At 40.2% G+C, this 26,447-nt stretch overlaps 3 protein-coding genes across 5 annotated transcripts; 2 read left to right on the top strand and 1 right to left on the bottom strand.

The window, feature by feature from the left end:
* Window positions 1-10,788: 10,788 nt before the first annotated feature.
* Window positions 10,789-17,772, top strand: LOC133899079 (uncharacterized). 3 transcript variants are annotated; one of them, XM_062340005.1, is made up of 14 exons: window positions 10,789-10,974; window positions 12,321-12,569; window positions 12,696-12,738; window positions 13,280-13,306; window positions 13,390-13,488; window positions 13,889-14,079; window positions 14,329-14,500; window positions 14,582-14,701; window positions 14,829-14,945; window positions 15,267-15,287; window positions 16,012-16,070; window positions 16,410-16,500; window positions 16,898-17,021; window positions 17,448-17,772. In XM_062340005.1, the coding sequence occupies exons 2-13, from the start codon at window positions 12,334-12,336 to the stop codon at window positions 16,976-16,978; spliced, it is 1,257 nt and encodes a 418-aa protein (XP_062195989.1). In that variant the 5' UTR covers window positions 10,789-10,974; window positions 12,321-12,333; the 3' UTR covers window positions 16,979-17,021; window positions 17,448-17,772. The 3 variants fall into 3 exon arrangements, with proteins under 3 accessions (XP_062195989.1, XP_062196004.1, XP_062195996.1); XM_062340020.1 differs by having other exon boundaries at window positions 10,791-10,974; window positions 13,904-14,079; window positions 17,448-17,771; XM_062340012.1 differs by lacking the exon at window positions 10,789-10,974 and adding an exon at window positions 11,715-11,987.
* Window positions 17,773-18,258: 486 nt separating this feature from the next.
* LOC133899072 (peroxiredoxin-2F, mitochondrial-like) lies at window positions 18,259-20,969 on the top strand. Its single transcript, XM_062339992.1, has 5 exons — window positions 18,259-18,540; window positions 18,656-18,685; window positions 19,457-19,615; window positions 20,156-20,250; window positions 20,678-20,969. The coding sequence occupies exons 1-5, from the start codon at window positions 18,349-18,351 to the stop codon at window positions 20,781-20,783; spliced, it is 582 nt and encodes a 193-aa protein (XP_062195976.1). The 5' UTR covers window positions 18,259-18,348; the 3' UTR covers window positions 20,784-20,969.
* Window positions 20,970-22,820: 1,851 nt separating this feature from the next.
* On the bottom strand, window positions 22,821-23,557 carry LOC133909851 (uncharacterized). Its single transcript, XM_062352398.1, has one exon. It carries the CDS (start codon window positions 23,215-23,217, stop codon window positions 22,957-22,959), a length of 261 nt encoding a protein of 86 aa, XP_062208382.1. The 5' UTR covers window positions 23,218-23,557; the 3' UTR covers window positions 22,821-22,956.
* Window positions 23,558-26,447: the final 2,890 nt, after the last annotated feature.

The following is a 26,447-nucleotide window of genomic DNA, read 5'->3' as shown; positions in this document are numbered from 1 at the left end:
CATCCGGATCGGGCACGGCTCGCAACCATATTCCATTCATTTCGTTCTTTTTCTGATTTTTTTCTATTCTCATTCTTTTTATTTTCCCTTATTTTCAATAATTTCTCTTCAAAAGAAATTGTAAAAGAAAAAGAGAGAGAATCTCGTCCTGAAAAAACCGAGAATTCTGTCGTGAAAAGAAATCGTTGGAACGTTAAAAGGAAAAAAATCCTTTCACGATGAAAATTTCACCCGCGAGGAAGATCCCTAAGCGTGGTCAATGGCGACTCCAGCTGACATAAGCAATCGACAACACTGTACTATTTTTTTCGCCAACCAATATCTTTGAAGTTGTATTCTCTCTTTACTCAATACTGTTTATAGATATTGAAATAACGTGTGCAATATAAAGAATTACCAAAATAGCTCGTTGTATGCATCCGATTCCGAAGAAAATTTCTCACCATAACAATCTGTCATGTTGCACGCAATATTTTTAAGTAAAACCCCACATCAACATGCACGTTTGCAACAATCTCAATATTTACAATTCCTCCGCAGAGGCAATAACATCATTCTCACCAGGGAGGTGGTGCGATAGATATTTTCCTCAGAGAATATGTCGTCTACATGTTATTTGTGTCCCGTCCGATATATTTCTGACGTGGAACGAACTAACAGAAGTATTATCATAAGAGGTGTTATAATAGTATTATATAAGATGACCTAAGTCGCCATCGAGTTCGGACCTGCCTGGGCTGCGGAGACGTGGTACCTGGACTGCGGACTTGCCCCGTCCTGCTACTAGCGGATTCTTTTGAGTGGACCAGAGGATCCACGGAGGACGAAATAGACGCAGAGCCCGCCCTTGGACCTGGAGGCCTGGATCGCTCGTCGATCGTCTTGCCGGGCCGCATGCGGATACAAGGAAACCATTCGTTGGGCTCGATGACTCTCAGATGAGTCTCGGCCAACTTTTCTTCTAGCAGCAAGCAAGAGCTGTCCCAATCATTCTGGAACTTCCTTTTCCTTTAAACCAAGCAATCTAGAACAATTTTAGGTGTATTGTATTTGATTAGGTGAATAAGAGATAGCTATCCTAGTTTTAGAGGTGTTTGGTTGGGTGTATAAAGTGGATAAGGTGACCACTGTCAAGGAACATTTCTTTTTTTTTTTTTTTTTTTTTTGATTCCTCAGATCTAGGGGACATTTCTTGAGATACTGGATGGTTGGAACCTGCAAAAACAGAAAGACCGAGCCATCCAATTTATGTGGACCAAGCGGTTGATGGGAGGTGTGTGGGTTTGTTCATGTTTTTCATTTAACTCTTAATTTTTTAATTTATATTTTTATTTAAGTCTCGATTTTACTTGAGAGTATAAGAGTTGTTCAAAAATTTTAAATATTTTTATGAGTAAATTAGAGCTCATTAAAAATCTGTTTTAATTAGTTTTAAAAAAGCATGAGACAATATTTAATTAAAATTCTCCAAAATAGTCTACTTAATAACTTCTACCAATTTTTAATTCCTCAAATAAATTCCAAAAATCTAGAAAAGTTCATTAATATTCTTCTCATATGATGTACTAATTTATAGAAATATTTTCAACCCTAGGTTATTTGGTGAAAAAGTGAGTTACTTTGTAATGCTCTATTTATATGTATTTGTATCATTTTATGTGATATTTTTTAATTCAATTTAAATTCAAATAAAATCAAATATGCATAAATTCATCTAAATGCTGCATACAGTCAAGGGTAAATTCATCAAAAAGATCATCATAACCAACTCAATTTATCTAATTCATCCAATCAAACAGAAAGTTACTCTAATCCCACCAATTACACAGAAAAATAGTTTATCTCATCCATTTCAACTAAACAAAAAATTAGAATATCTTATCATAAAAATTATAAATAGTCATATTCTATTTAATCTCACACTCTAACTAAACACACCTTTTATGTTAGAGGCCTAGAGGACAACTCTGGATAAGGACAGCCTGTAGCCGATTTCCCCAAGGCAAGCAAAACAGCAATATCATCCCATCAGGTCGCCAAACTGCCGAAGTGGCATCATTCCTTCCTGCGCTCCTTTCCACTCGTAACATGGAATTATTGGGAAAGCACGGCCACGGGCCCGTTAACTCGCAAATGAGTCGCAAACCATACCGCATGGTTTCCACTTTACACCATAGCAGCCTCATTTCTTAATGTTACCCATCGACACAAAGAGAAAAAAGAGGTGAACAACACATAGCTACGAGTTGTGCCAATTAGGCGTCCTTCTCGATGCCAAGGGATATGCTCTTTCCTATCCATCCAGCTTTTGCCTCTTTTTATTTATTATCTTCTTCTAAATATCTTGGTTATGCCTCGGCAGTGCTCCTGTCTTAAGTTTTTTTTAAAAAAAAAAATCGTATCTTTATACCCATCAAATCGCAGTGTCTAAAGGCGAGCTTTTCCCACTACTGACCAAAGTTGCAGGCGCAAAGCCAGCAGGGTGAGGTGATAGGTTTGGCCACTACGGCGGCAAGGACAGCACATGAGAAATGAGCTCATCAGTGTTATCATTTCCGGGAATGATCATAATGATGCTCATTGAATTTGGTTATGTTCAGTGAGCCATAGACCTGAAAGCTCATGAATTGCGTATCGATTTGCACATCCTATCATTTGTACGCATGTAGCGTAACTAAAAGTTTTTTTAAGTAAAACCCCCTATCAACATGCAACGTTTGCAACAATCTCAATATTTACAATTCCTCCGCGGAGGCAGCAACATCATTCTCACCGGGGAGGTGGTGCGATGGATATTTTTCTCACAGAATATGTCATCTACATGTTATTTGTGTTCCATCCAATATACTTCTGACGTGGAACGAACTAACAGAAGTATTATTATAAGAGGTATTATAATAGTATTATATAAGATGACCTAAGTCGCCATCGAGTTCGGACCTGCCTGGGCTGCGGAGACGTGGTACCTGGACTGCGGACTTGCCCCGTCCTGCTACTAGCGGATTCTTTTGAGTGGACCAGAGGATCCACGGGGGACGAAATAGACGCAGAGCCGGCCCTTGGACCTGGAGGCCTGGATCGCCCGTCGATCGTCGTGCCGGGCCGCATGCGGATACAAGGAAAGAATTCGTTGGGCTCGATGACTCTCAGATGAGTCTTCGGCGGCCAACTTTTCTTCTAGCAGCAAGCAAGAGCTGTCCCAATCATTCTGGAACTTCCTTTTCCTTTAAACCAAGCAATCTAGAACAACTTTAGGTGTGTTTGATTAGGTGAATAGAAGATAGCTATCCTAGTTTGAGAGGTGTTTAGTTGGGTGCATAAAATGGATATGGTGACCATTATTGGAACCGGCAAAAACAGCAAGACCGAGCCATTCAATTTACGTGGACTTGCTGTTGATGGGAGGTGTGTAGGTTCGTTTATGTTTTTTTTATTTAACTTTTAATTTTTCTTATTCATGTTTTTTATTTAACTTTCGATTTTACTTGGGAGTATAAGAGTTGTTCAAAATTTTTAAATATTTTTTAAGTAAATTAGAGCTCACTAAAAATTCATTTTAATTAGTTTGATCAAAAAGCATGAGACAATATTTAATTAAATTCTCCAAAGCAATCTACTTTATAACTTCTACCAATTTTTAATTCATCAAATAAATTCCAACAGCTAGAAAAATTCATTAATATTTTTCTCATGTGATGTACTAATTTATAAAAATATTTTCAACCCTAGATTATTTGGTAAAAAAGTAAGTTTCTTTGTAATGCTCTATTTATATGTATTTGTATCATTTCATGTGATATTTTTTTTAAATTCAAATAAATTCAAACATGCATAAATTTATCTAAATGTTGTACAGTCAAGAGGTAAATTTATCAAAAGATCATTATAACCAACTCAACTTATCTAATTTATCTAATCAAACAGAAATTTAACTCATCCTATCTACTCTAATCCCACAAACTAAAAAAAACTAGCTTATCTCATCCATTTTAACCAAACGAAACATTAAAGTTCATCATAAAAATCATAAATGGTCATATTCTATCTAATCTCTCGCTCCAACAAAACGCACCGTTTGTGTTAGAGGCCTGGAGGGCAACTCTGGACAAGGACAGCCTGTAGCCGATTTCCCCAAGGCAAGCAAAACAGAAATATCAGCATGTCAGGTCGCCAAACTGCCAAAGTGGCATCATTCCTTCCTGCGCTCCTTTCCACTCGTAACATGGAATTATTGGGAAAGCACGGCCACGGCCCCGTTAACTCGCAAATGAGTCGCAAACCATACCGTATGGTTTCCACTTTACACCATAGCAGCCTCATTTCTTAATGTTACCCATCGACACAAAGAGAAAAAAGAGGTGAACAACACATAGCTACAAGTTGTGCCAATTAGGCGTCCTTCTCGATGCCAAGGGATATGCTCTTTCCTATCCATCCAGCTTTTGCCTCTTTTTATTTATTATCTTCTTCTAAATATCTTGGTTATGCCTCGGCAGTGCTCCTGTCTTAAGTTTTTTTTTAAAAAAATCGTATCTTTATACCCATCAAATCGCAGTGTCTAAAGGCGAGTTTTTCCCACTACTGACCAAAGTTGCAGGCGCAAAGCCAGCAGGGTGAGGTGATAGGTTTGGCCACTACGGCGGCAAGGACAGCACATGAGAAATGAGCTCATCAGTGTTATCATTTCCGGGAATGATCATAATGATGCTCATTGAATTTGGTTATGTTCAGTGAGCCATAGACCTGAAAGCTCATGAATTGCGTATCGATTTGCACATCCTATCATTTGTACGCATGTAGCTTAACTAAAAGTTTTTTAAAGTGATTGATCAATGCTTACAACTTTTTTCGTGGTGTGTAGGGTTCAAATGTGGACCATTATGTTTTAAATGTGCTTTGGGTTAAGCTCGACTTTTAGGTCAGCTTGAAAGACATGAGTCCCACAAAATTCTACAGGATCAACAAAAATTCTCAAGATCCAATTTAAGCTTTTATTGACTGATTCCTATGTTTTCTAGCTAGGTATACACATGCTTCCAGCTAGTTTGGTTTAACTGTTACTGAAATAACTACTGACCGACAGAATACACTCTTTCAGTTACAAGTAATAAGTAACATTTGGACATCAAGGCAAAAAGGGAAAATAGAAATGTTTATCGTAATATTTTATAAGTATAGGCTGCAAATTTGCGGTTCTCGAACAATGGACGGCCACGAGTTTCCTGTGGCGGGAAGGAACAAGAAGCCTAGAGCTAGCAGGACTGTTCCTTTTTCCGGCGTGCGGCCATACTGTCCTGCTGGTGTCGCCTCCAACGCTGCATGGATGCTTCTGAGTTCTGAGCCTATCCTTTACTGCAGAACTGTACCGGTGCGTGCTGGTGCTGTCCAGGCAATTCGTCGTTTTGGAGATGCGACGCCGCGGCACGACGCTGTGGCGACGAGCGATTAATTATCCAGACGAGACCGGTGTCTGATTGCGGCGTAGGCGTAGCCACCGATCACTTGTCTCGCAAGACCGCGCCGCCGGTGCACCGTACCCGAGCACCGTGACTAGACTTGATCCTAATCCTGAAAGGCATGGTAAGACACGAGAGCTAGTTTTACTGAGTGGACTGTGCCCCCAAGTTTCAAAACCACGAACTAAATTGTAATACTTGGGTCTTGTTTGATAGAGTTTTGGGAGTTGATTTCGTGCTGGAATCGTTCATAGCGCTGTCAAACGGACTGGTCGGGGAGTGGATTCCGCGCCGAAATCACTTCCAATTTTATATAGTGAGGTGGAAGGTGAAAAAACTAGCTTCCACATGATTTCCTACTGATTCTCTTCGATTTCAATACAATAATCTCTCAGAAATCACTTACACTACTAGCATACCAAACAATTTTACAAACAGAATCACTCTCACTCTACTTTTACCGTAGAATCACCCTCACCACAGAATCAGGACTCTACCAAACAAGCCTTTGATCTCTCACTTAAACGGATCAGATAGAAATCGACAAATTTTGGCCCCGTTTTCCTACCCATTTATAGACTGTTGGAACAACAGATTTATTGAGTGCTGACTCTGCAAAGAAAAAGTCTGAGAGTCAGACTGAACTTATGAAATTTATGCAGACGTGATGAGCTCTATTGGTTGAAAAGAATGCATGATACCTGGCTTCTTAAAGGTGATAATAACACTGAATATTTTCATAGAATAACTAATGGCAGAAAAAAGAAAAGGCAATATTTTCAGTCTTATGAATCGGGACGAAAAGATAATTGGGGATGAGGCCCTATTAGTTCATGCCACTGAGTATTATAAATAATTGTTTGGGCTTGCACCAGGTAATTTGATCCCCAATGATCCTAATCTACGGAATGAGAATGAAAAATTGTCAACTAAGGATAATGAAATTATAGACAAACCATTTTCTGAAGAAGTAAAATTTGCTTTATTTGATATAGAAACTAATAAAGCAGCTGGGCCTGATGGCATTCTTTTCCAAACTTGTTGGGATATTGTGAAAGCTGACATCATGAATATGTTCCATGACTTTATGAGGGTAATCTTGAAGGCAATCGTCTCAACTATGGAATTATCACTCTTTTGCCCAAAGTCCCTGAGGGTGAAAAAATACAACAATTCAGGCTTATTTGTTTGTTGAATTGTGTGTACAAACTGATTACAAAAGTTTTGACTATTAGGATGGATCCTTTCATGGATAAATTGAATAGTAAATGTCAAAATATTTTTATTAACAATAGAAATATTATGGATGGGGTGCTTGCTCTTCATGAGATTCTTCATGAAACAAAATGAAAGAAACATAATGGTATTGTTCTTAAACTAGATTTTGAAAAATCCTATGATAAAATAAATTGGGATTTTCTATTACAATGTATTAAAGTGAAAGGATTCAGTCCTTTATGGAGAAAACTGGATCAAACAAGTGGTCTGCAATGACACTCTTAATGTTAAACTAAACAATCAAACTAGAAATTATTTCACCAACCATAAAGGTGCGAGGGACGGGGATCATTCCTCTTCAATCTGGCATCTATATTCTTTGTATTTGTTGTTCTACTTTGATATTTTTCATAATGTCATCATGGGTTATCATTTTAGATTGCTTAAACATTGATAAAGTGATCAATCTCACATGGATTCTTGACATTGAAGTTGAACTATGCTTGGCTCGTGAGCCAAACGAGCCAGCTCGAGCTTAACTCCATTTTTTGCTCGTTTGTTTTAACGGCCAAAGCTGAGCTAGCTTGTGATCAAAGCGAGCCTTAATGAACCCCTTAACGAGCTGAGCCACTAGTTAATCCACCCCTAAATGTAAGGAGAAATTAGTCTTCTTTCTTTTAGAAGATGGCTTAGCTCTGATCAACAAGTCCAATGGGATATTATTGTTGAAAAAATAACCAACTTACATCTCTCCGATAATGCTGATCACATAAGGTGGAAATTGGATAAACATGACAGATTTAGTGTCAAATCTCTTTATAAATGGCTAATGACAGATTCTCATGGACCTGCTTTTACCCATATTTGGAAAGCTAAGCTACCTCTCAAAATCAAAATCTTCACATGGTTACTAGAACAAGGGTCTTTGTTAACCAGGGATAACATGAAGAAGAGAAAATGGAATGGAGCCAGTTCTTGTAATTTCTGCACCAAGGAAGAAAGTGTCACTCATTTGTTCTTCTTATGTCCCATGTAAAAGTTGTATTGGGGGATACATTGCACTATGCATTGGGGTTGATTGCATCCCTAACTCTGTACAACAATACTATATCTGGGTTAAGAGGATTTCCCCTTAAGGCAGCTTTTGCGTATGCGATTGGCCTTGCTGCTATCTGCTGGGCTACGTGGAGGACCAGAAATAATGCTTGCTTTGAGGGGGAAAAAAAACTGATCTCTGCTCCTAGTGACATTATTTTTCATGGTTGCTCGTCTTTACAATATTGGGCAGATCTTCTTAAATGATTGAACAAGATGATCTTGTGCGTGAAGTAGAAGACCTGATACACACAGTCTCCTAGTGGATGGAGACACAAGGACGCAGTGACAATCAAGCTCAGCCAGTGCAGCATCTGCCTCTAAAGAATGGAGAAATTGTGAGCGACGACGACTGGATCCATGAGTCATAGGATTGAACTATAAGAGCAGCACTCTCTCCCTGTCTTTTGCTGAGATCTGAAGTGTGTTGTCGGCTTGACTAGTTGCTTCTCTTAAATTATGTTCAGCCTTGCAAGTTTCCTGTCTGTGGTCATCTGCTTTTTGGTGAATCGTGGTTAATCCCTGTATGGAGTTATGCCTGTTCTTTGTTTTCTTCTTTCCAGTTCTCTAGGTCTGGAATGTTTGTAACAAACTTGAACATGGGTTCGTTATTGTCATGATAATGGAACGAATTTTTTTCCCAACCCACTGAATCCATTTCGTTGCTATCCACTCCTATATTATGATCTGTATCTCTATTATATATTTTATTTCAAAACACAAAATAGTAAAATATCCATATTTATTTTAAATTTAAAAGCAACAATATTTTGTTTTTACTAACAGATGATCTTAAGAAGTAATCTATATATTTTTACATGTAAGTATTTTTTTGGGGGGGGGGGGGGGTAGCAAAAGTGGTGCTGTCTGCCTCCAGCCATGAAAATGGAGCGGCATCAGCGAGCGAGCTTAACGAAAACAACAATTTACCGCTTTCGACCGTTTTTACTGCTTTTCCGTACCAGCCACCCAATACCCCACTCACCTGCTCATATCGTTTCTGTGTTTATCTTATACATAATTTTTTATTATTTGTGTTACACATCTTAATTTATGTTATGTTAATAGTATATTGTTGAAATATTTTTACTAACATTTGAATATATTCTTATAGTGTAATCAGCCAAGTTTTGATGTGACTTGTGGGATGTCGATCCAATACATCTCATGTATGAACTCATCATTTATATTAAACAATTGAATTGAATTTGTCTTATAAAATTTATATATTGTCATTTGTCTTACAAGATGTGTCATGTAAGATTTGTGATATGTTCATCCTATATTACTATATATGGTGCTAGCTCCTAGCATTACGGTTTAATGTTTCGATTCTAAATTGTCGATTTTCAATTAATACCGTCATGTTTCCGTTTTAACAAAATCATTTCTAAAGTCCTATGGTACCAATGTCATATTCGTTTCTGGTATTATTGTTTTTGACTCCGCTCCTGAGAGAAAATGTGAAACTAAAGTGATTTATGTCTTTTTCGATTATTTTCAAACTGTTTTCATCCCTAATCATCACACATAGACAGCTGCATTGTACATCCGTAAAGGCTATGGTCGCCACAACTTTTGAATTGATCCGTAAAATGTTTGACTTTGTTAGAAAATTTCGCAATGTGTTACCCACGCATGATCAATCTCGCACATTCATCCTTTCCACCTAATATTCATATATCGGTTGATTCTCTCCTTACCTAAGATTGTTTTTCACCTATTTTTTCTATACAAATCTTAATCCAAATTAACATCGAAAGATGTCAAAGCCATGCAAGGGACAGTTGGCAAAGCTTGGACAGGAACTGACCTAGGTCAGTTGGCAAAGCTGGAAGGGTGGAACGAGCCGCCAGGATCGATTCCTGATCCTGCAGGCCTTCAAAGAAGGCTGGATACTTACCCTTTTTAAAAAAAATTAGATAGATTGGCGCGTTTTGATGCATCCGTTTTGAATAAATATTATATTTGAATGTTGCATGATTTGTAGTGGTTTTAATAGTATATGTAGCGTACCAATTTTTCTATCATTAATATATGTTATTGGAAGGGGAATATTGGATTTATTTAGATTCATGTATGTAATATATATATATATATATAATATTACTGAGCAGTAGCTACGTCAGTAATACGGAACTAACAAAATTTGTTTTGTATTAGTGCACTGATTTTTCCACCGTTAGTATATGTTATTAAAAGTGGGATGTTGAATTCATCTAAATTCATGTATGTAATATACATATATAGATATAAATATATATTTGTATCTATATATATACATAATATATTTGTGGACAGTAGTTACGTGAGTAAACAAATGTAACAAAATTTGTTTTGTATTTTTTGAGTTTTAGTTTTTTTTCTTTGCACTTTAGATTGTTTCAGTCGATTTATCAATATAACAAATTTTCCTTTCATATTTTTTAATATTTCTGAAAATAAAAAGTATATTACATGTATATAAATATATATGTATCCGTATACATATATATATAAGTATCCGTATCTGACAGTGATGGTGAGGTCCTGCTACAGTTACTACAGTAGCATAGCCATGAGAACTCAGGATTCCATCGCAGTTAGATCATTTCCAATCATATTCCCTTCATTTCGTTTCCTTCTCAATTCGCTTCCTTATTCCTATTCCTTTTATTTTCTCTCATCTCCAACAGTTTTTCTTCAAAAGTAATCGCGAAGAGAAAGAAGAGAGAATCCCGTCCTGAAGGAAATAACTCTATAAATTTCATTGTGAAAGAAATCGTGAAGGAAAATCATTAAAACACTGTAGAGAAAAAAAAATCTCTTCGCGACAGGATGTTAATCACGGAAGGGAATTTGTTAGAGCTAGCCTTAGTATATAGGATAGATCTGCAATGCCTCGCGTCGCGTCGGGAAAAAGGCACGGCCCACGCCCAGAGATTACGTGCCGCGTACATGGTCTCGGTCAAGCGAGCACGCAGCGGCACGAGTCCGAGCCCGTCAACAGCGCGCCGAGCGGGCAGGGCAGCCACGCGGCGCAACCCGCGAAAACAGAAGGGGCTGGACGACGAAACGAGGCGAGGCGATAAAGATCGCGCCCGAACACCCTCTCTCGGCTTCGATTCCGCCCTTCCCACAATCCCAGGCTCCCTCCCACTCCCGTCCTCGGAGAAGGAAAGCCGCTCCGACACGAACTCCTCCCCTGCTCCGCATTCCCGTCCCGGTACGCACGTGATGCCGTCTTCGGTCTTCCTCCGGTTCACATCTGCTTTTTTTTTTGTCTGGCGGCGTGCTCGCCGGTCCGCCGCCGAGATCGGTAGGCCGTGTTGGGGCCTTGGTTTTGGTTCGATTTCCTTCCGCTCGTTGCGGGAGTGTGATTCTTGCGCTCTCGGTTCCATCGCATTGGTGATTGCGGGGTGTTCTTGGGGCCGTTGCATTGCCACTAGGGCCGCCGTGGTACGGCCAGTTTAACTTATTTTTCTTTCCTTCTTGGTTGAGAAGGATGGCATTTCTTGGGGCTGTTCTGTATGGTTTTTGTTCGACGGACGCAAATCTGAGAGAACGATGCGCGAGCTGTCGGGTTTCTCTAACGTGTCTCAACGAACCAGTTAGTTCATGTCTGCTCCTCCGTCTTTCGCTGCCGGTGCGATACGTCGAGGTTTTGGCCTACAGTCGTTCCGTTTCTCGACGCGATTATCGGAGTCGGCGGAGCATTGCCATGCCTAGAAGAGAAGCGGTAGATCGAAGGCTGGAAAGAGTGGTGGAAAGACGAAAGAAACTTTGATTTTGTTCATGTTGTTTGGCCGCTTGTGTGGGTGGTTTTTGTGGACAGAGGAGAGAACCGTCTAGGACCTCTGGGCCACTTAATTCTTGATGTCTTTGTCAATATAATTTCCAGAATTGCAATTCAGATTTGTACCTGTTTGGTGCATCCTTACAGAACCGGAATGCAATTTATGGGGTGGATCTCCTCTATTATCATCACTCTTTTCCTACCTGTCTTCCTTTGAATCTTTCATTCTGGCATCCTTCTCCTTTACATTCTCTCGCATTCTACCCTTTTCGACCTTCTTTCCTTAAAAAAAAAAATCTTTTTAACCTTCTGTATTCTGCCTCTCCTAGACCTCTCTTCCTCTTTCTTTAAACAGAGCGTACTTTCAGTCTCTCTTCTCTCTCTCTCTTCTCCCTGTGTCTGCGCGCGTGCGTGAGAAGAGAGCGCGAAACTTTGGTTAGCCGGTATATTCTAGCTTGATCCTTCATTATTCCGTTTGGTTGATCATGGTGATCAGTAATTTATGCTACCTTTGTTTCCTTCTGAAAAGTTGAAATGAAACAGTTTGCTTGTTCCATCTTTGGTGTTAAAAGTTAATTTACTTCTACTTTTGGCGTTTCAAGTAGGGGAAAAATATTTTCATAACAGAGATCAGTATGGTAATATTTCACAACAGTAAGTCTGAAACAAAAGATGCTACGTTGAGCTCGTAAAAGTTTTGTTGCACACCTAAATACCTCCTTCCTTATACTCAAATAAGCATACAGTTTAATCTATTTCTGTAACTTGTGCGTCAGGTCTGGAGCAGAGATGGGTATCTTTGGTGGAACACCTCCAAGCTGTCACTCGTCCCGGCAATGTGCAGAATGGGCACGAACCTACCTGAAGTACTGCTTGTGCAGCACGAAGGATAGTGTTGCCCTGATGCTTGGGCTGGCCAGTGTCGTCAGCTGGGGCGTTGCCGAGGTGCCACAGATAATAACGAATTACAGACAGAAGTCAACTGAAGGGCTCTCTATTGCTTTTCTGATGACCTGGATAGTTGGGTATGTTGTTCCACATGTCTCATGTTCCTTGCATGTGATTAGTTTGTATCACTATAACTGCACTTGCATATTGTTATGTGCAATGCTCTGTCTGCTGTTTCATGTTATTCTTCTGCAATTATGCAGGGATTTGTTTAACCTTGTCGGCTGCTTCCTGGAACCTGCTACTGTAAGATCCATTACTTTTACAGCTTCTGAATCATATTTAACAGTAACTAGACACGTTGTATCCTATGACGTTACTAGATTTGTTTCTGAATTATGAACACCGACATCTCATTGAGAACAATAATTGTTTATGTTTGTAGTGAAGTGTTATCATTCTAAATTTGAAGATCAATCCAATCATTTTCTGCCAGCCTGTGCTATTCCTTCAAGGCTTGAACTAGCATTGTTAAGTACTTAAGTTAGCTGTAAACCCAGATAGCTGTAAACCCAGATACTTATGCCCTATGGAATATGGGCATCTAGACAAGAGTACCAATTCTAATTTCGAGAAAGACAAATAGAATTATAGTAACCTTGGCAATGATACGGCATCTACAGCAAATGACGCCGAAGATGATTGCCAATATGTTGCTCTGTTATGCATTTATTTATTCAACTTCTCCAATTCATGCGATAGAATTTACTCATGACTTGTGAGATTACAAAGTACTTTTTTAGAAAAATGTGTCAAACTTAATACTTTTATTTTGTTTGTGTTGCAGCTGCCTACACAGTTTTACATGGCATTGGTAAGGCACTATACCAAGTTTCTGGACTATAGTTATTTCAGTTCCTGAAGTGTTAATGATTGAACTTAGCTTTTGCACTGCAGTTATACACCATCACGACTGTGATTCTCACTGGACAAACAATATATTATAGCCACTTCTACCACCGTCTTATAGCAAAGAAATCCAGGGCAACTAGCAAGGTGACTACTTTGAATCTTGTGGATTATCAAGTTTGCGTTCACTCATGCATGCGTCATTATTGTTGAATATTAGGAAACACTTGATGCAATAGCTTATTAAACATTTGTGACACAGCAAACATATATAGCATACACTTCTGGATTCATGCATTCATAAGATTCTTTTTCCCAGAGAGATGCATTCATAAAGTATATTGCTCAGATCGTAGATTAGTAGTTTAGGTGTTCTTCATATGTTGTCAGCTGTCTTATTAGATTATTTTCTTATTAGTCTTCTTATGACGTATGAAGATTTAGTCAGTAATAGGCCAGATTCACTTGAAATTATTACGGACCTTTAACTTCTACTGTTTTCTAAATAAATTCTCTCTTCTTTTCTTGGGGCACTTACGATTTTCAGTCTCAAATGCATCAGCGCAGGGATGCTTCTTTGCGTGAAAAGCTTTTGGGTGCCAAGGATGGTGAGGCATCCAGAAACAACAACCAGACAGATGAAACTGTTCCCATTCCAAGCTCACCAATTCCTGTGAGTACAAAATTTGTCCAACAGTGTCATGGTCCAGGCAGCCCCAGCACAGACTACTACTACGTGTAATTTCTTGGGCAACTCAATGTTTCCCCATATTTCATTTCTTTATGCAAGTAATTGATGTTTGGATAAAAATGTTAGACATACTGTTGTTTTTCTTTATTCTTGTAGTACTAATAGGCAGTGTAGTATGCGCTTATGTTGTTGTTAATAAACTTCTGGATGGTGTAGTTTTCCTATTAGTTGCCAACAAAACATTGTAGTGGCAGATACAAATTCAAGATCATTTAGCTTTATCTTTGATTTTGCAGGTCAGCAAGATCTCTATCAAGGAGTCCAGTGCCGACTGCAGGTACATGGTTGGGCAATAATCGTCAGTCATCAAGGAGTCCTCCACAAACGAATGTCCAAAGGGAACCTTTAGTTGGTGAGTTCTCTCCAGCACAATCTGCACCGTGTACTACAAAAAATGCTCTTGCAGTGGTAAGTTAACCCGCAATCAACTTTTTTTTTTTCTAATTTCCTGGGGTCGGTACTACAGAAGTGTTTATCAATGTAACTCAGGTACCATGGATGGGTCTTCTGTTGAGCACGTGTCTCTTGCACTTTTTGGTTGGAAACACACATAGGGAGGTGCCAAGTGGGACTGTCATACCAGTCGGAAGAAGGCTTTTACTGTTTGCAGTAAGCTGATAGTTACTCTCCAGTTTCAGACCTGTGGGTTGTGGCAGAATCTGGTTTCAGGAGCAATTTGTATGAACTACATTAACTGGTTTAAAAGTTTTCTAATTAATTTGTTCTTGCATCATAGGATGATCATGGACATTCATCTCTCAGCCCTGGTGGTGGAAGTGAAATTGGAAGCTTTCTTGGTTGGGCAATGGCAATAATCTATATGGGCGGACGGCTTCCCCAGATATTCTTAAATGTTAGACTTCACAAACAGTTGAACATGTACTTTTTCCTATTATAATTTGCTTACGGGAAATTCATTTTTGATACTACATTACTGGGATGGCTGTGCCACTAGTCACTATAACTGTGTTTCTTTGTGGAATGGGTGGTGGAAGGTGGAAAGCGTCGATATCAGGAAATCGTAGTCATTCAGTTCACTCATATTCCTACTATAACATCTGTTTAATGAATTTTTTTTCTGTTACTAATATATAGTTAAGCTCAAGAAATTTTCTGCATGAATAATAGCATAATGGTTCATTGTATGTTCTGACCTTTATTTTCTACACTGCAGATGCAAAGAGGCCATGCTGAGGCAAGTTTACCTTCATCTCCATAGATATTCTCTGTTACTGCAGGAGGCACCTCCACCTTTTCTTATGCTTTTTGTAGTTTAGCACTTTTTAATAAAGTGAATAAATAGGCAGTTTTCTTCCAATAGGTTTAACTGTTCACATGTCATAGAGATCATTAAAAAGCATACAAATCCATATGGATAAAATTAGGTGAAATAGTGGCCAGCAAAATAAATTTAGTCTTACTACAAAGTAGTTACGTTCAGCCCAAAGTATTTTGACATTTGGATTGTAGTCCATCTACTGTTTCTTATACAGAAGATCGTATGTTTGTAAAGAAAAAGTAAATAATCATTGGTTTAACGGTCCATTAGTTAATGGTCCAATTTAATCCTAGCAGGGAAAAGTTGTGTTAGTACTTCTGGTTGATGTGCATTCATTCTCTTTTGAATCGTGATGATAAGTCTCTTGCACGACATTTTCCTGCATCCCACGTATGGTTGTTGGGGAGAAGATAACCCTCCCATCCTACTTTTTGTGGTAGGAGTGAACCACCATAAATTCCTAATGACTACCTACTTGTGCACTTAATATTCAAAACCAAGAGACGTATTGTGAACATTTCATTTCTGTAAGAATGTAAAAAATATGTACTTTTATGCATTGTTACCTGCTATAGTAGGTCGTTGGAATACCTTTTTTCCCATGTGATGGTTAACTAATTTTACTTATAATTTTATTCAGGGGCTCAATCCATTGATGTTTACCTTTGCTTTAGTGGGGAATTCAACTTACGTAGGAAGGTAACCCATGTACCCAACTTTCTTAATTTTTTTCTTTCTTTCAGTAGTTTCTGCTGTCTCGCCAAGCTACATGGCGGAATTTCCACGGAATATTTCATTTCAAAGAAATAAACGAAATTTCTACGGAATACTCTTCTTAACTTAGTTCAATCTGTTATATAATAAATTGCCATCTAGTCAAAGTGATTTTGTGAGACATTAGCTTGCTTACTGTGGTATGTAGTCTGAAAAAGTTATCACTGCCCTTTTGAAGTTTAATCTTGAGAAAATGAGCACATCATATTCTCTTTCGTTGTGATCTTGAAACCCTGTTCTCACATTCCTTCTTTTCCAATGCAGTATACTTGTAAATAGCTTGGACTGGTCAAAACTTAGACCAAATCTTCCTTGGCTTGTAGATGCTGGAGGATGTGTTTTGTTGGATTCTTTTGTATCCTTTTCTACTTTGAACATCATGGGTTTCTACTTTCTAATCTTAGTCCGAGTAAAAATATGACTAAATGTTTCAGATGGATGTGACGAACAGAATATGACTGGCCCTATGGTGAGTATACAATAGCTAATCCTTGTACTTGACAAAAGATTAGTACCATATGATAATCCACGAATCGTACGATTTTGGTAGAGGCAATAGACTGTCATTTTCATCTCATTTCTTGTTCAAGAAAAAGGCCAGTTCTGCATGCATACATGGCACACATCCGCATCAATTAATCCAATACATTGTTGGTTTTTGTGCATCGGTGTTCACTGACCCTGTGCTCTTCTGCATTAAATATTTAGAATAAATGTACCATCGGAAAGAACCCCTTAACCATCTTGGACAGATTATTCTTCAGTTCCTTTATTTTCATCATCGGAAGCAAGGTGAGCCTGCAGACGAGCACGACAATGCAGATAAAGCTTAATTGACAGCAAGAGAGAAATCCCTTTTCTCCTTCAGTACAAAAGGTCAGTTCTTTCTTCATAAACATCTGGTATGGTACAGTTCTTGGTTGGTGGGAATCTTTATGTATGAGCTGTTTTCTGCTGTTTTCGCTCTGGTGCATATAAGATCAAATAGAACTTGTAAAACGATCTGATTCTACATTTTGTTTTTTACTCCTGAATGTATCCCCAGAGTGGAAAAGCGTCCTCCAAAACGCTTTGCATGAGGAAACCTGTCCACACCCTTTCTATTTTATTGTCATTGAGCTGTTCTTTGTAAATTTCTTAACAGAATATCAGGGGTTCCGACTTGGAGATAAAACTGCAAACATAAATTCAAATGGCTGGCCTGAAAACTCAACCAGTAGAGTCTAAATCTTCAGTGTCAAACTTCTGTAGATAGAATATGCATATTCAGTAAATCATTCTATTGTATCTATGTATTTTCAGACCTGAAGGTATCTCCTCCACCGGGCCCTACATTTCTGAGATGTGCTGGCATTCTTTGTTGCTTGGAAGACAGTCACTCAGGACAGTTTTGGTGCGTTGCTGCATGGAGGGTGACGCACGTCGTCATTTAGAAATGCTTCTGGCAACTGTTATGTAGTAAATATCAGAATGTCGCGTATTATATCGAATGTAGACTGGCTTGCTTTTGTTTCATGTTCATTTTTCTAGTTTCCGTGCTCTGAAAACTTGCACAACCAATGTACATTCGACACAGTATCATCGGATAACAATGTGTTGGTTCCCAATTCCCATTTTAACTTTTGATAGTTTGTCTTGGCTCCTTTTGGCCCCTTACAGAGGCTCCTCTTGACTCCTGCCAAACCATGATTTGTTCAGTATTGGAGCAGCTTGGTTTCCGGGCTTGTGATAGTTCATCGACATCGACGCTCTTTTGCCGTCTAAAGGCTCAATAACACGCTGTCAGAACCAGCGCCTCAGTAGGTTCTCTCTTGGAGGTTAGAGACTCGCTGCATCTTTTTTGTTGTTGAGAAACCTCTCTTATTTATATTAATAATAACAACGCAATCAAGTACAAGAGTAAACACGGTTGCATTTTTTTAAGTGGGAGTAGACACATCTGTTTGTCCAGAAAAATGTGGCTTGGGCAGATTAACAGAAAAAAAATTAGGGAATACTAACAGCAAATTATGCTTGGAATCCTCAGTGGGCCGAGCCCAAAAAATAATTTTTTTTTTCTCAACGGCGAATCCAACACCAATCTGATCCAATGGGCAGGCAGCCCTCTCAGTCTCAGCACCTCCCACCTTCTCTCAGTTGAGGCCTTACTGTTGACGAGAGAGAGAGAGAGCAGAAGAGAAATCGAGGAGGAAAAAAGGAATCCATGGCGTCGGCTCTGGCGAGGAGGGCGGGGGGCTCCGCCACGGCGGCCCTGTGGGGCGTGGCGAGGGGCTTCGCGTCGGTGGGGTCCGACATCGTCACGGCGGCGCCCGGCGTGTCGCTGCAGAAAGCGCGGTCCTGGGACGAGGGCGTCGCCACCAAGTTCTCCACCACCCCTCTCAAGGACATCTTTTACGTACGCCGACCCTCCCGCCCTGCCCATGTTTCTGCCTACTCCGTATCCAGCACTGCTGCCTCGTCCATGTGTGTTTGTTTTGACCCAGAATTCTTTGTGTATCTTGTGTTTGCAGGGGAAGAAGGTGGTCATCTTCGGCCTGCCTGTGAGCGCTCCTCCTCTCCCCTTTCCAATCCACTTTCTTTGCTGTTGTTGCTGTGGATAACTGGATTTGCCGCGTTAGGTGTACGAACCTTGGATTTTCATTTGGGGATTAGGGGTTAGTTCTAGGCGCTATGATTCATCAGTAGTCGAACAAGGCATGTGAAATTGGCGATATTATTCTATTTGTAGGACACTGGTTGGTATTGAAGTTCAGTTAATTTGATTGTTCAAGCACTTCAAGGTCGGGGAACTTAGCGTAGGAGTTGGGAAGTTTGATCATTTAATGACTACTGTGAAATCTGAAATGGTTCTTATATTATTTGTGCTTTGGAGGAGAGTATACCCGATTTCTGTTCTACAAAATGGGGAAGTTGTTCTCTGGTGCCCACAACTCATCTGTTAGGGAAGTAAGGTGCCACAGGTGAAGTACTCGGGGATAATCTAATAACAGAATGTCATGGAATCCATGTGTTATTTGCTATAGCCACTAGAACTCACTATGAAATATTGCATCCTTCTTTAAAAGCTTCTTTGCATTGCTGTTAATATTCCTTGGTAATCCCTGCACAATCCATTGGGATTGTAAATTTCCACCGGTGATATTGTTTATGTTTTGGTCTGTGTTCTCCATTTGTTTTGTTCAGAAAGACATATCTCTTCTGCTTAGATCTGTTCAGAAAGGCATATCTCTTCTGCTTAGATCCATACCATTCTCACTCCGAATGATCTATTGATTATATGAGTTGGCAACTATCTTTTCAATTTATTTCAGGGTGCATATACAGGAGTTTGTTCACAAGCGCATGTTCCCAGTTACAAGAACAACATTGATAAGTTGAAAGCAAAAGGGATTGACTCTGTTATCTGTGTCTCTGTGAACGATCCGTATGTTCTTAATGGATGGGCAGAAAAGCTAGAGGCTAAAGATGCAGTATGTAACTACTCTTTAATCTATATGTGGTTACTATTTCAATAAAGAATGAGAATTGTTAAGTGTAATGTATGTACCCAACTATTGTGCTATTATCAATGCGATAGGACTATCTGCCTTTTGCCTTTAAGTGGTGGTACCTGATTGGTCTTTTCTCAATGACACAAATGTTCATCGTTGCTATATGCCACTCCCACCTACTTCAGTAATCCTTGTTTTCCTGCCTAATATGCCAAATGCCTAAATTACTGAGACTCTGTGAATATGGTGCTTTTTAGAGCTTCTGCAGTATTTCTTGCATCTTGGTCTATAAAACTACCAAATGCAAATTCATTTCACATTTCTCATAAAGTTCGCCTGGATTTCTCTGTATTGGTTGTGCTGAATGATTTCAATTTAGATTTAAAATTAGGTCCAGAAACATGCTCCAGGTGTATCATTTTAGTAGCTTATTGCATGTAAACATTTGCGATTTTGAATTCAGTCAGTTAATTGCTATTTATATTAATCTTTATTGAGATTAGTGTGTATTCATACCAGATTGAGTTCTATGGTGACTTTGATGGGAGTTTCCACAAAAGCTTGGATTTGGAGATAGATCTCTCTGCTGCTTTGCTTGGCCACCGCTCCCACAGGTAAAATGGACTCTACTTTGGTCAACTCTTTACTGTCCTTAAAATTAAAACTGCTTCCTTTATATTACAATTGACCATAAGGCGTGATATTGTTTAGTTTGGGTTACTTATTACACTGTCTGGTTAGTTAGAATGCCCTTGTCATTTTGACAAATTTGTTTCCATTGAGGTGAATGCCTCTCAGGACCCCTTTATGTGAATTACTTCCTAAACGACACCCTTGCCAGCAGGAAAACCTTCTATGGCTACGTAAAAATTATAATTATCCACCATCTGGTGAGATGTTGCTTGTATACTTTCCCATTATACAAGGAGTGTAAATATGCTTAGTTCTAGTGTTCATGAGTAATGACAATACAGTTCGATGTTTGATAACTGATTTAGAGTTCTTTTCTATGTTCTGTTCAAATCTTGACGCCATTTTTAGGTGGTCGGCCTTTGTTGACAATGGTAAGATCAAGGCTTTCAATGTTGAGAAAGCCCCTTCGGAGTTCAATATTTCTAGCGCCGAGGTGCTCTTGGATCAGATCTGAGCTTATCAATAAACTTGCGCTGTCGTCAGTTTGCACACGCAGCATACATGCTTTGCTTGTAGCGAATAAATTAAAGTAGCTTATCAATGTTCGATATGCTACTTCCACACAATGGAATCCGGAGTGTTATGAGATTGTTTTACTGGAACGAATCGAGATGATCAATTTTCCCGACATTTATGTTTCCACTAGCTTGAATTCGTACCATCTAACTAGATTACAATACTACTGGAGTCATCTCAATATCTAGATTATCAGTCGGGGTTACTGAATAGTCTGAACTACTTGGCTTGGCGCTTCCCTCCCGTGCGATGACACAGATCGCCGTCTTTTCGCAGCGTCCACAATGGTGAACATTGGCAATGGTCACAAAGCAAAATTCTGGAAAGCACAATGGCTGCAGCATGCGGGGAGAGGCACCAAAGGAGATGGCACCAAATCTTTTCCCCATAGCCACAAGAAAGAACCGTATAGTGGCTCATGAGCTCCAAGGGGATAATTGGATACACAAACTAGGAGCGGTGTTGAACTGCTGATTGCGGGTCAGATAAAAGCAAGTGTAGATTTGTATTTCCTATGGTCATTTCCTACCAAAGAGCAATCCAGGAGCAGGGTAGGAAAACTAGGAATCAAAGTTCAGGTACAACAAATAATAGTCAATAGATCATATTATCCTTGAGACACATGTATCATATAAATAATAAAGAAAAGATTTATGATAAATCATTGATGCGAAGCAATTGACAACCTATATATAATTTAACTATGAGGATGATATTGATTATACTGTGAGAATTCGTTCAAATATGTGGGTGCTGGAGGATCAGTAGGAGAAGGATGTGAAAATGGTAGAAAAATGAAAATGGTCGGAAACTGCTCATACCATTTCCAATATAATTTTTTTCTTAAAATCGGATTTGAAAACGATAAGGCCAAGAAATATTAAAAAAATATCAAAAATGGATACGGATTACCATTTTTCACTTTAGACGAAAACGGTATACGGTCGAAGGAATTTCTGGTACCATTTTCACCTCTAGGTGTGTGCATCTTTCATCTCGGTACTCTGGTGTGTCTGCCTACATTATTAACGATATGCGGCCTGTTTGGTTCACGGCTACTTTGCATGAATCGAATTCTTTTGACAATTAATCTGGTAGTAAGGCTATCAAAAAGGCCGCAGCAGACGAGCTCGATAAGCTACTCGAGCTCAGCTTGAACTCGTACTCAAGCCGTACCGAAGCTTATTGAACCTTACGAGACGAGCTTCAGCGATTCGGTCAGGCTCAAGATTACTCGAGCCAAGATTACATTGTCTTGGTTATGTTAGTAAGCTTATCTTATCGAGCTTCCTGGAGTTAAGCTCGAGTTTTTGGTGTCAAGTGTCATGCTAAACTGCGAAAGACCAACGTGTTCGTATTGCTACCGAGCTTACTCAAACTTTGACTGAGCCTCAAACCTCTACCTAGGCCGGACTGGGATCTCTGCCTTTACTTGGTAAGGTCACCGTGCTATAGTATTTTGAAAAGTAAAATATGTGCTGCGCTACAGTGATTTATAGTGAATCTCAGTGATCGATTCTCAATCCAACGACTCGCGAAAGGGCTAAAGTCATTAATACTGTAGGCAGAGGATCCCCGTCCACCTAGGCCTGGTTATATGCTTGGTTAGTTGATATATAATACGCTTCGATTAATTTGTGCTCGACAGAAAAAGAACACTGGATCAGGTTCGGGTCAGGCAGGGGCGCATTCGCTCTGGTTCGAACCCTAGGCATCGCATCCTGTCAAAAAAGCCTCCGTAAAGGCTCTGGGATTGGGCCCGGTTCTTTAAAAAAATTAATGCCCTTCGCGCGCGTCTTACCATCAGATCGTTTGCTATCTTACATCCAAATTGTCACGCCGTTTAGGCTGATGCATCAATTGTAGTATCAAGTATGGTACCGACTACCGACCGGTACCGTGCTTCGAAAACGATGGTCTCTGACTCTCTGCCCGGCTAGTTTCAGAACAGAATTCAACCATGGATTGAAGAACATTTTCAGGGCAAAGTACGTAGCAACATTCAGCAATTCTTCATGTATTTACATGCTCAATTGTTGCGCAACGAACAGAGAAAGGAACGATTGATCTGTCACAAGTCCCAAGTACTAGACTGAACCGATGATTCGCTCTCAAGGCCACATCACATCGACCGCTATCCTGGACACCAAAAGATCCTCGAAGGACTCCTCCTTCCTCTTCTCCTCCCGCCCTGTCCCGGCGGCGGCCGCGTGGTCTGCTCCCGCCGGCCGTGCGCCGACCTTGGCCGACGCCTCCGTCACCGCTGGCCGGAACTCCCGCAGGCTATGGCCGCCCATGTAGCGGTTGGCCGCCAGCACGCTGGCGCTCTCCCCGCCCAGCAGCTCCGACAGCAGCAGCACGATGGAAGCCATGACCCAGCCGTCCCGATCGAATTCGATCGCGCGAGCGCAGCAAACAGGCCAAGAAACGGAGGTGGAAGTGGTGGTGTGCGGTGTGCGGTGTACCTGTTGGGGGATTACCGGTGGAGTGGCAGCAGTAGCTCGGAATCATATGGCGGTAAGCGGCGGTGGTGTGGTTGGGGGAGGCGGGGGGCGGGAGATTTATTCTGTAAGACGCGCGCTGCACACGGTGGGCGCGCGCGGCGAGCGGTTTTCGACGGTGTGGCAGCCGCAGCCGGGGCCGGGCCTGCCTGTTCGGTGGGCAGGCTGCCGCGGGATTCAATTGCCGTTCCACCTGCAGCGGTGGATGTGGACGATTGCGCGCCGGCTGGCTGGGTTTGGCCAAAACAGACAGCGTACCTCGCACCCGGGAAACCGGAGGCGCGGGCGGGGCCACCGGCTGGTTGCGTCGTCAACTTGGCTCGGTGCCTTGTAGGTGCAGCTGCTGCGCGATGGATGTCCGAACTCCAGAGGTCGGGCGGTAATAGAAGTTCGGTCAACGTTAGGTGGTTGCTGGTTGTAGTGCAAGACAAGGACCTCCATGGTTATGTTTGGCTAGCACATCTTTCAGCTCGGCAATCTTTTTGTGCGTGCATCATCAATGTTTAGGGTACGTAGAAAGATACATTGATGAACTCGCTTTATACTGGCATTTTTTCCCTCTCTTTTTTTTTTTTTGAGAGAGAGACCTTTGAGAAGAAACAAATTCAAAAAATTGTAGGTCGACTACTCGACCAGAGACAATCTGGTGGTCCTCTGGTCAATTCATTCTTGCCGAAAAGAAAAGGTCGGTGGATCTTAGCCCACAGACTAGGCCTTTTCCCCTCTGCGGGTGTCAATCTGGCCCAGTTTGGCCGGTGGGCAGCCTTGCAAGCTGCTTGGTGTCCCACCGGCTGACTCCGCAGCCCCCCTCGTGGTAAAGCACTAGGCGGTGGTGCTTTACAGTGGTGTTGCTGTTAAATTTTGGTTATTAGTTTTTATAATAAATTTTAATTTCTTAACATATAAAAAGTCAAAAAAACTACTCTTAACCTAATTCTCAGAATTAATTTATTTCAACCATAACCGTTTTCTCAATTAATTAAAACTACCGAAAACCAGTATCTAGAATAGCTTCTAGCTTTTTTTCTTAAAAAACTAAAAAACCGCATCAAAAAGGCTAAGCAAGCGGCGGCGGCCGCGGCGGGAAGCAACACGCGGTCGCCGTTCCCGCGACGTGATCCGATCGAGGTGGTCGGCGGCAGCGGAAAGGCCAAAGCCTATCCGCTAACTTACCGGCCATCCATCGCTGTCAGTTGTCTGTGTCGTCACGAGCATGCATAGGGAGCAAGGAACGGCAAGCGATTCAAGCGCACCGCCATACCGAGTCAAGGCGATCGAAAGCCTGCCCATATATATGGTTGAGGAGGCGAATCATGAAGGAAGATTGGGCTGGATTCGACCGCCTTTCCTGATGCTGAGTTTGTTCCATCTGTTTTATTTTCGTGAAGCGAAGCTTCACATCGAAAGAAAGAATTCGCTGTTATTTCTAATGATGATTTGAAGCCTGAACCTTCCACGAGATCCCTGCGAATTACTAACGTAAAGGCGAAGTTCCAATCGGGTCTGGATCCTGATTCGAGATTCCATATATCTACATAAGATCTGTTTGATAGAGTTTTTAGAGTAGCTTTTTATTAGAATCAGAGAAACTTTGACAAACAACAGCTTTCAGCTTTTAGCTCTCGAAATAGAATCTGTGGAAGTGATTATCTCAAATGTACTAAAAGCTATGGAGCTGAAAAAACAGTTTATCCTGATTCACTTCACACATATAATCATTTCTTTCGTATAGTTTATTTTGAAGAATCAATTTCAGTTATAGAATCACTTCCCCCAGAGAATCACTCTCTGTAAAAAATTTAAATCAGAAAGAGCTCTACCAAACAGGTCCAAATTTGCACCTTTCAAAGACTCTACGATACGTGTTCTTCTTCTCTGTTACATGCGTTGTTGAATAAAAAAACGATAGTATGAGTTAATTTTCTTATAAGAAACTAAGTTTAAATGTGTCTTAGTTTACTTGTGATGAGTGATTGATATTGTTATTTATTTGGTTTGATGATCTTCGGTTTTGCATGAGCTTTGATGTGATTTGAATTGATTTGTGATTTTATTTGAGTATATTAATTATGGACTAACTGAAATTAAAGTTGAAGATATATGTTTATTTGTCTCATATTATGTAGGTGATGAATGCAACTTAGCGATCGACGACAGGATAATCAGAGTCAAGTGGAGTGTTTAGTGTCGGACGATAAGGAGACCGAATAGAGTCAATAATGATTCTAAGTGAACGTGTAGAGATCAAACAAAATATAAAAGATGAATGGGGATCCACACGAATTACTAACGTAAAAGGCAAAGTTCCAATCGGTTCTGGATCTCGTCCGAAATTCCACACGCCTACATACATGGAAGGAAATTCATGAGGTCTTTCGAAAGACTCTCTTCTTTAATACAATATATATTCTACTTCTTTTCCCTTACCTATGTCCGCTGTTGAACGGTGTGAATCAATTTCGTTCCTAACTATACACACTACCTCGCCCCGTTGCTACGACCAAGGGGACATGTGGCTATAGAATGGCCCCCTTTTTCTGCATGTGATGGACAATCCCCAGCGTGTCGCGCGCAGGGTTAAGATTACCGATCGGAGCTCGGTTATCGAGCTCCGGCGGTAACCGAAAATACGTGATAACCGTGGTTACCGGTAAAAATTTTAAAAAAATTTAGAGAAAATTCATTTAGCAAAATTTGAAATTTAAAAAAAAAATCGCGATTTTAGCCGTTCGGTAATCGGTCGGTTTGGACCGGTTACCGAGCAGTTTTTGCGATTTATCGAGCAGTTTTCTCAAATTTTCCGTATTTTCAGTAACCGCTCGGTTTTCTCGGTAACCGCTCGATTTTCTCGATTTATCGAGCGGTTTTCTCGATTTTCATGAAGTTCAACAAAAAATCCAAAAATTATCTCAATCTTGTAAAATTAATAACTAATTCATCTGAGCTTCAAATCAAGTGAAACAAATTTTGTTGGTTTCCTTGTGACATGATCTACATGATAAAACTATTTATACTCATAAGAAAGTTCAAAATTTTCTGTGAGAAATTGTATTTGTTAAACCAAGTTAAATGCATAGTTTACTCTTTGCTAATCCAAAAAT

Source organism: Phragmites australis, chromosome 2, assembly GCF_958298935.1.
Source record: "Phragmites australis chromosome 2, lpPhrAust1.1, whole genome shotgun sequence".
NCBI lineage: Eukaryota > Viridiplantae > Streptophyta > Magnoliopsida > Poales > Poaceae > Phragmites > Phragmites australis.
Note: the sequence above shows the minus strand (reverse complement) of the source record. Positions and strands in the feature narration are given on the sequence as shown.

What these genes read in the sequence shown, in the direction of transcription:
- LOC133899079 (XM_062340005.1), top strand. Translation starts at nt 12,334, where the DNA reads ATGGGTATCTTTGGTGGAACACCTCCAAGCTGTCACTCGTCCCGGCAA. An exon ending in CAAAAAATGCTCTTGCAGTG is followed by an intron (nt 14,501 to 14,581) that starts GTAAGTTAACCC and finishes AATGTAACTCAG; the next exon opens with GTACCATGGATGGGTCTTCT. An exon ending in AATTCAACTTACGTAGGAAG is followed by an intron (nt 16,071 to 16,409) that starts GTAACCCATGTA and finishes TTTCCAATGCAG; the next exon opens with TATACTTGTAAATAGCTTGG.
- LOC133899072 (XM_062339992.1), top strand. Translation starts at nt 18,349, where the DNA reads ATGGCGTCGGCTCTGGCGAGGAGGGCGGGGGGCTCCGCCACGGCGGCC. An exon ending in TGGTCATCTTCGGCCTGCCT is followed by an intron (nt 18,686 to 19,456) that starts GTGAGCGCTCCT and finishes AATTTATTTCAG; the next exon opens with GGTGCATATACAGGAGTTTG. An exon ending in AGCTAGAGGCTAAAGATGCA is followed by an intron (nt 19,616 to 20,155) that starts GTATGTAACTAC and finishes TATTCATACCAG; the next exon opens with ATTGAGTTCTATGGTGACTT.
- LOC133909851 (XM_062352398.1), bottom strand. Translation starts at nt 23,217, where the DNA reads ATGGCTTCCATCGTGCTGCTGCTGTCGGAGCTGCTGGGCGGGGAGAGC.